The sequence below is a fragment of the Vombatus ursinus genome, unplaced genomic scaffold, assembly GCF_900497805.2.
Source record: "Vombatus ursinus unplaced genomic scaffold, bare-nosed wombat genome assembly UNPS02000582.1, whole genome shotgun sequence".
Taxonomy (NCBI): domain Eukaryota; kingdom Metazoa; phylum Chordata; class Mammalia; order Diprotodontia; family Vombatidae; genus Vombatus; species Vombatus ursinus.
This window is the reverse complement of record NW_020940360.1, coordinates 8,110,981-8,122,497: the sequence shown is the minus strand read 5'-3', so window position 1 is coordinate 8,122,497 and position 11,517 is coordinate 8,110,981. Positions and strand designations below refer to the sequence as shown.

Sequence of the window (11,517 nt, the reverse complement as noted above, 5' to 3'; positions counted from 1 at the left end):
TGTGTGTGTGTGTGTGTGTGTGTGTGTGTGTGTGTGTGTGTGTGTGTTAAACTCCAGGTGAGAATAATATCTTGCTCAACAGTCAGCAAATTTAACCAACTGGGTTTCCCATAGCTTTAAATCCACTGTGATTATGATTCAATGTCCCTGAGCTGACGTGGTAATTTGGTGATTTACTTACATGGACCAGACATCCACCTTTGGACCATATTTCTTATGAGCCAGCAGTTCCGGGGCAGCATAGGCTGGGCTTCCACACTGAGTGTTTAACAACTCCTGAGAAAGACCCTCCAGCTTCATAATGTTGCTCAATCCAAAGTCTGAAAGATTTACAAACAGCCAGACCTAAAAAGTTCAGTTCTGACGGAGACCACTTAATTCTTTTGACCAGTGGTTTGCGTGAAAAAGTCTAGGAGTAAACATAAACCTTATGGCACTTGGCTTGTGGAATGCTTTCTTTCTTTGACCATAGTAGTGGTTCTTATAGGTATATGCATATGTCTACAATACAGGCACAAGAACTGTCTTTAAAACCAGTTTTCTTATTTCTTCAATGACTTAGTTTTCTTCAAACAAGTTCTCCTGGAATTTCCCTTGGGTCCCTCCTTCCTCTTGACCTTAGGTTGTGTAACAGTATGACAGAGAGGAAAAAAACCTTGGAATTTTGGTCAGAAAGCCAGTGATGAGAGCATTTATTATCTGTGTGACCATGGCTGAATCACTTCATCTTTGTTAGCCCTAGTGGACACTGGATGTATCAAAACTCACCCTGACTTAAAAGGCTGTTTGAAAAAGTACCCCCCCCACACACACCTTTTTTTTTTTTTTTTTGGTAATGCAGTTAAATGACTTGCCCAGGGTGACACAACTAGTAAGTGTCTGAGGTCAGATTTGAACTCAGATCCTCCTGACAGCGGAGCTGGTCCGTGAGGACAAGCTAGAAGACCTGGGTTTGAGGATAGTTCTGCTAATGAGGAACTGTATGACCTTGGATGAGTCTCTTCCCCTCCTGCATCCTGTTTCTTCATCTGCAAAATGAGTTAGTCACTAGGGAAGGAGTATTAGATCTGGGTGGCAGGGATCAGGCAAGGGGCAGCAAAGTATAGTGGAAAGTTTTAAGGATTTAGAGACAGAGTATCTGGGGGTATATCTCAGCTGTGCCATTCTCCACCTATTTTTGACCTTGCTAAGTCATTAATCTCCTTGTAACTCAGTTTCCCAGTTTCTAAAATGAAGTGCTTAGACTAGATAATGTCAGAGATTCCTTCCAGTTTTAGTCATTTCTATGTCTATGACACACAGACTAGGTAACCTGTATAGTGGATTGTCTTTCATTCCTGACCTCATCACTTGTATTAGGAACCCTGTGATCCTAGGAGGCAAGGTCAAGGTGATCAAGAAATGAAAAAATTTCCTCTCCTCTGCTTCTCTCTCCTTTGTCCTCTCCCAGGAATTTCTTCTCTGCTGGCTGGGGAAGTGTGGAAACCTATCTCAAAGAAGGAAGATACTGAAGCTATTTCTTTTTTTTGGGGGGGGGTGGAGGCTGTTGGTTTTTTCTAGGTATCAGGACAGAACCCTTTGGTTACCACACAAATAACCACAACTCTCATACTTTAGCACGGTTGGCCATTCTGTGTAATAATAGCAACAGCTCACATTCTCAGCTCTGGTCATTTTCTCTGGCTAATCCACAATGCCTGGAGTGCTCTCCATCTATTACTGCCTTTCTAGGCTTCCTTTAAGCTCCAACTAAAATTCCATCTTCTACAACAGAGGTTCCCACCATCCCCTTTAAAAAAAATTTACTCAGCACCTCCCCTCCCCCAGAAATCTACTTTCTTTGTCTTTAACAGTTTTTTTGAAATTGGTGTCATTTCAAAAAATATAAATTTTTTAAGAAAAGATGCATCTTAAATTTAATAATTTATTGTAAATTTGTGTTTTTTTTTCCTGTATTGAAATTCTGATGATGCAATATTGCATCATGTAACTGTACGGTATCGTAAACAAGTCATTACACACAAATATTTCTGCTGATGCATGCTGGACTTTCCAACATTGCACTACATGCTCACCTGCCCAAACTTACTTGTTAAGACTTGTTGGCGGACTTGACCACTTATCAGTTATAACTTGCATTTTATGTGTTTATTTGGAAAATAATGTAATCACTATGACTTTAACTGTTATACAACAGATGAAACATATATGAACAGTTTTTCAAGATTTTCTTCTCTTTTTTCCTTATGCTTCTACCACCCCCTTATTTTTATGTAATGCCCCCAAGTTGCAACTGAGGCTACTATCACCCCCCTGTACTGTCCCAGTTCCCTCCAGGGGGTGTTATCACCCACTTTGGGGACCTATATCTACAGGAAGCCTTTCTCAATCCCTATTAATTCTAGTGCTTTCCTTCTTTTAATTATTTCCTATTTATCCTACATATAGCTTTTACATAATTGTTTACTTGTTGTCACTCCAATTTTATCACCCCCACTGGGCAGTGATTAGAGCACAGGGTCTGCAATCAGGAAGACCTGAGTTCAAATCCAACCCAGACACTTACTAGCTGTGTGACTCTGGGCGAGTCATTTAACCCTATATGCCTCAGTTTCTTCATCTGTAAAATGAGCTGGAAAATGAAATGGCAAACTACTCCAGTGTCTTTGCCAAGAAAACCGCAAACGGGGTCACAAAGAGTCTGAAAAGACTGAAAAACAACACGACTTCCCCATTAGGTTGTGACATCCTTGAGGGCAAAAACTCTCTTTTGCCTCTTTGTGTATCCCCAGGACTTAGCACAGTGCCTGGTGCATAGTGAGTGCTTAGTAAATGTTTATTGACTGATATTTAGGTAGGCTGGTATGAATTGCCATGGTCAGAGGGAATATCTCCCCAGACAAGGTCACAGAATTGTTTGTGTATCCCAGCATTTGAGCTAACATTCCCATTGCACAAAAAGGATTAAAAACCACTGTTTTTGGAGTGTGTTCTTGTGTTTTCTGTGTTCTTGTTCCCACTTTGCTCTGTCTTACCTTTCTCGTTACCTGTTGAATTTCTTCAAAATTCATCTCAAAATTCATCCTCTGGAAAACCTTCCTGGATTACCACTGGTGTTTAACAAACTCTGCCCCCTCAACCCAGATCTAGTCTGTACAACCAGTCAGTGTTATAAAGTTGCAAGGAATTAAAGTTATGAATTAAATAAATTAAATTAAGTTATAATTAAAGTTAATATAAAGTTGCAAGGAATTAGCTTTGTGGTGATAGAAAATAATAGTGATTAAAAAAATTCTTTCCTGTTCAAAGCTTGATTTTTATGCCAAAGGAGTTATTATGGTTTTTGTTCGGTACAAACTGTTTTGAATTTATTTGTCCTTACTTGCATTGTAGAATAAAGTTCTAAGAGGAAGCCTATTTTTCTCAAACATGTTTTAATAAATCTATTTTAATAGAATACATTGTAGAGGGACATGTGGCCCTAGGACAAATCACTTGACATTTTTAGGCCTCAGTTTCCTTATTTATGGGACTTATTCTCTTTGGCTTCTTTGTACATAGATTTTATAGAAAACAATTCATGTACTGATGTAGTTTGTAATTGTACTTTCAGAACATTGGTTTTTGTTTTATATAGTTGTTCAAGACTCATGGTAGGGAGTTTGAATTAAAAAAAAGATTATTTTCAAATCATGATCTATAATGCCTTATATGCAGTCAATGCTTAAAATATGTGTTGCATTAAAAATAACAAAATAATGAATGGGTTTATAATATAGATTGTTAATTAAATGAAACAATGCAATTTAGCTTAAAAATAGCAGAGACTAGAGGAGAGCTTCTGAAGGTTCCTTCCAATCCTGTGATTCTGGGCATCATAAATTATAACAGTGCCTAACAAAATCAGTCATTCGATCACCAAGTGCCTGCTATGTGCTAGGCTCTATTCTAGGCACTGGAGATATAAACACAAATAAAGAAACAGGCCCTATTCATGAAGAACTTAAAGGAAAATGAGGAAGATAACAAGTATATTATATATGTATATATATGATGCATATGTAAAATATATATTATATATAAAATATATGAAAATTAAAACCACAACACACATATACACATGTATATATACATGCACGTATAACACACATATGTATATACACACAGGCACATATGCATGTATATATACAATATGTATATATGCATACACATATCTATACATACATACACACATACATACATATGTACACACATGTATACGCACACACACACACATATATAGTGCTCTGGGAAAGAAGATCCTAGCAGTTTGAGGGAATCAGGAAAGGCTTCACAAAGAATATGGTGCCTAATCATAATAAAAGAGAGGATTCTATGGGACAGAGCTAAGGAGGCCTAGGGCCATTCCAGGCATGGGAAATAGCCACTGTAAAGGCCCAGAGGAACAGAGTAGCTAAACTTATACTCACCCACAATCTTGATATTGTTGTTTTCATCTAAAAGAAAATTTTCAACTTTCAAGTCCCTAAGGAGAATGAGAAATAAGGTAAGCTTTATTGGATGGCAGAAACATTTGTGATTTTAGAATATTATAGTTGTACGAAGAACCCTTTTCCTTTCCCTTACAGTCTTCTTCTCCCACCCCATATTGATTTGATGTCTAAAATGTTAATGGATATTTCCATACCAAACCAGAATAATGATAAAATTGATATTAATATAGCACTTTGAGGTTAACTAAGTACTTTACACACATGATTTCATTGAATTCTGACATCTTATGAAATAGGTCCTCCAGGTACCTCCCTAAGCCATCCTACCTTTCCAATTTTCTTATACATGATACAAAAATCCCCCACCACTCTGCATTTTAGAGACACTGGCTTTCTTGTCTTCTTTCAATTCCCAGAGAAGTGAGGCAGCTGGTGCCTGGATAGAGCACTGGGCTTGGAGTCAGAAAGACTTGTGTTCAAATCCAGCCTAAGATATTTACTACGTGTTTGATGCTAGGCAGGTTACTTAACCCTCTTTCTGTCTCAGTTTTCCCAACTGTAAAATGGGGATAATAATAGCACATACCTCCCAGGGCTGTTGTGAGGGTCAAATGAGATAATGTTTATACATAGTAAGCACTAGAAATGCATTGTCCGTTCCAGCTAAAATCTCATTGTCTACAAGAAATCTTTCCTGATCCCCTTAATGATAGCATCTTTTCTCTCTTGATGTTCTCTATGTTATCCTGGATATATTTCATTTGCACGTAGTTATTTACATATTCTCTCTCCTATTAGGCTGTGAGCTCCTGGAGAACAGGGACTGTGTTTTTGCCTTTCTTTGTATTCCTAGTGTTAAGAGTAATATCTGGTACATAGTAGGTGCTTAATAAATGTCAGTTAATGTACTGATTATAAGATTTCAAACTGGAAATATGTTCAGAGGTCATTTATCTGAACCCCTTCACTTTGTGGATGAAATAACTGAGGCTCACAGAGGTCAGATAATTTTCCATGAGGTCTTTCTTGACTCTGAGTTGCCTATGCAAACCTCCCACTCAAATAACCTTGTATATACTTGTATGGTTATGAGTTGTCCCTCCTCATTGAATAGAAGTTCTTAAGATAGCGACCATTTCATTTCTCTATTTGTATACACAGTGTCTGGCAAATACTACACACATATTGATCAGTTGACTGGTGGCCCAGGGTTGCTATATACAATAAGTACTAGTTAGATTTTAATGGAGGTCCTTTGACTCAAAATTGAATGCTTACAGGGCATGAGAGAATTATTTCGATTTGCCATATTCTCATAACGGCCAGCTACTTCTGGGCTGGATATCAAAGGTTCTTCTTTGATTCTTGTGTATTTGATGCTAGGCTGGCTGCAACACCCAGTGTAGACATGTGAGGAACTCAACTCTCAGACTCCTGGACTTCCAGACCTCAGGGGGCTCCTTCTTCTGACCTTTTGAAAATCACAAGATCATAGCCTCCAACTTCTTCAACTCCAAATTATTGGATGGTCAGATCATTCATTCATTCAATAGGGGAGGTATAGATAATGAGAGCAGGGGGAAAAATCCTAGGAAATCAAAATGTACTGATAACTTTTACAATTCTACATTTTAATTATGAGAGAATTCCTTCCCTTCTATCCCCAGTCATTTTATTATACCTGCTAATAGAGATGAAAATGAACGGACCGGTACTATTTGCTCTCTTGTCTGTTATAAGTAATAATGCTGGGGATTGTCAACCTTTCAAAAATGGGATGCCAAGCAGAAAACTTTTGTTCCTGTGATACTTGGGGAGTAATATGGGCACTATGAGCTGACTCTAATGAATGGTAGGTGCCAGGTTTCGTTAGTGGCAAGTAAGAAGAAAACAGTGGCAGCAAGTGGCCCTAGTACTTCTGAAAATCATTCAGCTTGCCATCTTTGGCATGCATCTCATAGGTTGCCAACCTTAGTTCACATGTATAGAAGCCAGAAACTGGGAAGTAGAAGAGAGAAGAAGGAGTAGGGGTGGGGAATCATAGGTTCCCCACCCTAGGTATGAATGAAGTATGGAAATTTAATCTAGTATAGAGAAAACTTGGGAGAGTGAATTTGACTGTTATCTTCAAACATTGTAGTGACTGTCATGTGGAAGATTGATTAGAATTTTTCTGCTTGGTCTCAGACAGTGGAACCAAGAACAAAAACGCTCATTAATTAGAGCTGACCATCAGTAATATAGGCTGCTCTAGAATGTGGCAGGATTCTGCTCACTGAAAGTCTTCAGGCAGAGGCCGGATGCTCTCTGGAAAAGTATATTGCAGTTGGGATTCCTTATCTCATTTGACCCTTACAACAACCCTGGAAGAAAGGTGCTATTATTATCCCCATTTCACAGTTGAGGAAACAGAGGCAAACAGAGGTGAAATGACTTGCCCAGGGTCCAAATTACTAAGTGTCTGAGGATGAATTTGACTTCAGTTCTTTCTGATTCTAGGCCCTGCACTCTATCCACTGTGACACCTAGCTGCCCATTTAGCTTGAAACTCTTGTTCCCTAACAGACAGGTCATGGTTCATTCACATGGACATGTTATTAGCAGACAAGTGGGATTAATTTCTTCCCATCTCAGCAGATGGACTTTGGTGTACCTTTCATGAAGAATTTCAAGAGCTTTGAGAGAAAGAAAAAAAAAAGCACCTTACCTATGGACAATGCCATGGTGGTGCAGGTGGCCAACGGCCGACATGATCTGCCTGGTGAACCTCCTTACTTCCCTTTCATCCAGTTTCTTTTGGTCACAGATTTTGTCCAGGAGATCCCCGCCCAGGCACAGCTCCATGACCATGTAATAAGAGTTTTCCGTCTCTAGGGTTTCATACAACTGAACAATGTGAGGGTGCTTGACCATCTGCTGAATGCGGGGCTCCCGCTTCATGTTCTTTAAAATGTAGGAGTCCTGCTGGGCTTTCTTCTTGTCGATGACTTTAATAGCGACCTTCGGCAGTGAACACAGAGAGGAAACTGCATGAAATACAGCAGCTAGTTCTGCTCAACACAAAAGCAAAACACCCTTGAAGTACAAAGCCAGGAGGTGAGGAGGACTGAATAAGTGGTGACAGGGGTCAGGGATTTTAAGAGATTTCTATCATTTGTAAATGATTACAACTCCACGTTCTTAGCTACATACGTGAAATTTTAGTTAGAAACTCTTAACACCAAGTGTACCCAAATAGAGTTTGTTTTCGGCAATCCACTAGCTTTGCTTTGGGGGACATTTTTTTTTGAGGTAGATAGACTTGGAACCAGAACATCCAAGTACAAATCTTGTTTGACACTGGAAAAATAACTAAACCCCTCTAATCTTTAATTTCATCTTCTGTACAGTGGAGATAATAGCAGCACCTACCACACAGGATTACTATGAGGTAATAATAATTAATAATAATAATAATAATTAGCATTTACATAACCCTTTAAGGTTTTTGAAGTGCTTTATTTATGTTATTTTATTTGATTCTTACAACAACCTTGTGTGGTAGGTGCTCTTATTATCTCCATTTTGCAGATGAAGAAACTGAGACTGAGAGAAAGAGATTAAGTGATTTGCTCAGAGTCGTAAACAGCATTTGAACTCAGGTGTTTCAGAAAGTCCAACATTCTATCCACTGAGACACTTAGATGTAAAGCACTTTACAAACTTTTAAAGTTTGTAATAAATAAAATAATTAATAGTTTTATTTTAATAATAAATTTAATAACAATTATAAATAAAACTTATAGTAATATCATTAAATTGCTATTTATTAAAATAATTTAATATTTTGGACAATTAATATAACATTAATATTAAAATATTATCTAAATGTGACCCTTTATTAACATAAGTAATATCTTATATGGGGGCATCTAGGTAGCACAGTGAATAGTGTGCCAGGCTTGGAGTTAGTAAGATTCATCTTTATGAATTTAAATCTGGTCTCAAACACTTAGTTGTGTGATCTTGAGCAAGTCACTTAACCCTGTTTACCTCAGTTTCTTTATCTGTAAAATGAGCTGGGAAAAAATAATGGCGAACTGCATCAGTATCTTTGCCAAGAAAACCCCAAGTGGGATCACAAAGAGTGGGATGTCATTGAAATGACTAAACAACAACAACAAAATATCTTATATATGTGAGGACCAAATTTGTTCATTGAAATAATGAGCTCATAGATCAAATTTTAAGACAATTTATCTAGAGCCTGAAGGAACCTTAGAGATTACCTAGTACAACAGCTTCATTTCACAGATGATTATAATGATGCTGAGAGGGATTAAGAACAGCTAGGTGGCCCAGTGGATAAAGTGCTGGGCCTGGATTGGAAAGACCTGAGTTCAAATCCAACCTCACACTCCAGTATCTTTGCCAGTATCTTTGGGGTTATGAAAAGTTGGACACAACAGAACAAAAAAGAGGGAGATTAAATAACTTGCTCAAGGTCACATGGGAAGGCGTCAGAGGTGGGATTTGAATCCAGATCCTCTGACTCCAGGGCCAGTGATCTTTTCACATCTGATCACAGTACAAGTTTAGAAAAAAGCCAATAAAATTTGCTATGGGACATCCTGGAAAACCATCTATTTCCTCTATAACCTGCTCCTATAATTCTCCTTGTTATAATAGCCTGACAGCAGGAAGATTCCGTCTTTCACTTTGCTGAGCAAAAACAGGCTGACAGCTATTTTATTGGAAACTCCTAGTTGACAACTTAAATACTGATCCCTGTTCTACATTCCCTGACTTTTCTGTCATCTCCTGTGAAAAATGCCTTCATCATATATCTTAGCATGCTCAAATTCTGAACAATATAACATTGCCTGGAAAAAGACTCAATCTTTAAGATATATATACACACACACACAGATATACACACATATATATGTATATATATGTATATATATTCACTGGTCCCTCACTGTGACTTGTGGAAAAACATCTGAAATCCTGGTCTATTTATGTTTCACCCCCTCTCTTCCCACACACTCATAGATAGGTAACCACATGTCAGTGCCAAGGCCTGACTGACTTTGTCAAGGTGCATTTACCTTTTCACCCGTGGGGAGATGCAGTCCCTCCATCACTTTAGCAAAAGAGCCCTGGTTGATCATTTTCCCCACCAGATAAGTCCCAACTTGTTTGGTGTGAGGGAAAGTTTTAGCTGTTTCTTGGAACATCTTCTTGAAACATGCAGGCATCTGCAAATCCCTTCTTTTCTTCTTTTTTTTCTTCTTTTTCACTTCGGGTAATGGCCTATCCAGGTTGTTAGTATCTGTTACTAGACGTTCCAGGGTTGTTTTAGTTGCTGCAGGCATCTTCATTGATAGTACACACAGCTTGGACCGGGTAGCCTGTGGTTAATAACCAATTTCAATCCTTAAGCCTGTACAGACATTTCTGAGCTTTGGGGAGGATGCAGGGACTGACTCTTTCTTCCTTTCCACCTATTTCTTGGCTCATGACCCCTTGACCCCAGGCATACAGATCAGCTCAAGCAGAATCAATGTGTAGATTATCAACCAAACCTGATACGTGATGTCAATTAACAGCCCAGCACTGTCAACTCCCTTGACACCCAATCCCAGCCCTTACCTGGAATAAACCATCCCCCTTCACAGACCAAGTACTAAGGCTTGCCAAAGCTCGGCCAATCAGCGAAACTGAAATCGGGTTTCTTAATATGCCTTTCTGAATGGAGCCTGGAGCCAAACTGTTTGTCCTCAAAGGCATCCTGTGACTTTAGAGGTAAATAGAGCAATGAAATGCAATTAGCTAGTAACTTGTGGCAAGGTTTAAACAAGCTTTCATGCTGAGGTTACATTAATACCCCAGAAAACACAGCGTACCTTGATGATTTTTCTTTGTCCAGAGAAAGGGTTTTTTGGAATCTTTTCTGGAAACACCTACTTTATGGTTAGACTGAAAAGTTGATCCAAATTTGCATTTTGAAAACCCTTATTTTTTTAAAGCAAGAAACTACCCTGCACTTGAATTCTAAGTGGAAACTTGATATTCTACATGTAAAGACCAGAAACTCTTAATGACATTTTAAAACACTGTATGGTGCAAATCCTTGTCACTGCCTTCAGTAGAGGCCTGCCTGCCACACATTTAGAGACATGCCATAATTTTAAACATTTACACTTGACTTAGGAAGATTTAAATCGAACTTTTGCTCAAAGTTGGCTGTTGCATAAGATACTTTAATGCATATACCACGATGTTTGTCATGTGACAGCATGCAGAGCTGTGCTGCCTCTGAATTATGCCAGTACTTATAGACAGAGATGTTGCTAGGGTGGGGTGTTTGGGGCTTTGCCCTAGGGTGCCAAATTTAGAAGGTGCTGTTGGTACTTGTGGTCCTTTAGCAACTAGAAACAACAAAGCACCTCTTAATTAGGCAGAACAATAATTAAAATAGGAAGCCATCAAATTGTGGGCTGTGGTGAAGCATTCTCCCATTCTTCTTTCCTTTCTATTCTATTCCCATACTCTCCCCACCCCCCACTCTACCCCCAGCTGAAAGCACTACTCTATATTCCTTTGCCCTGGAAATTGTTTGTCCCAGGTGCAAACATTTCTAGTTCTGGTTCTGCCTATGGATTCTCTCTTTCCAGCTCAATCTAAACTTGCATTACACATATGGAACTCAGTTAACTCATTCCAGTAGTTCCAGGGGTGGGAAACCTGTGGCCTCGAGGTCACATGTAGACCTCTAGGTCCTCAAGTGCGATCCTTTGACTGAATCCAAACTTCACAGAACAAATGCCCTTAATAAAAGAATTTGTTCTGTAAAACTTGGACTCAGTCAAAAGGCCGCACCCAAGAACCTAGAAGGCCACAATGGCCTTCTTCAAGGTCCTGTGGACCTTAGACTAAAGAAGCTGGAAACCGAGTACTCATTTACTGTATTGCCTTAATAGGATATGGTCCCATTTCAATCTAACTACCTAACGTTTCAAATCTGTCTCCTTGTTTATGC

At 38.8% G+C, this 11,517-nt stretch overlaps 1 protein-coding gene across 1 annotated transcript in view; it reads right to left on the bottom strand.

Moving 5' to 3' along the window:
• The window catches only part of LOC114038547 (carbon catabolite-derepressing protein kinase-like), a 107,908-nt gene that overhangs the window by 31,217 nt on the left and 65,174 nt on the right, over positions 1-11,517 (bottom strand). Inside the window, exons 2-5 of the mRNA XM_027855859.1 lie at positions 9,584-9,886; positions 7,201-7,493; positions 4,470-4,525; positions 182-320 (exon numbers count right to left, since the gene is read on the bottom strand). Of these exons, the coding sequence (XP_027711660.1) occupies positions 182-320; positions 4,470-4,525; positions 7,201-7,493; positions 9,584-9,856 (761 nt within the window). The 5' untranslated portion in view covers positions 9,857-9,886. The remainder of the gene's footprint in view (positions 1-181; positions 321-4,469; positions 4,526-7,200; positions 7,494-9,583; positions 9,887-11,517) is intronic.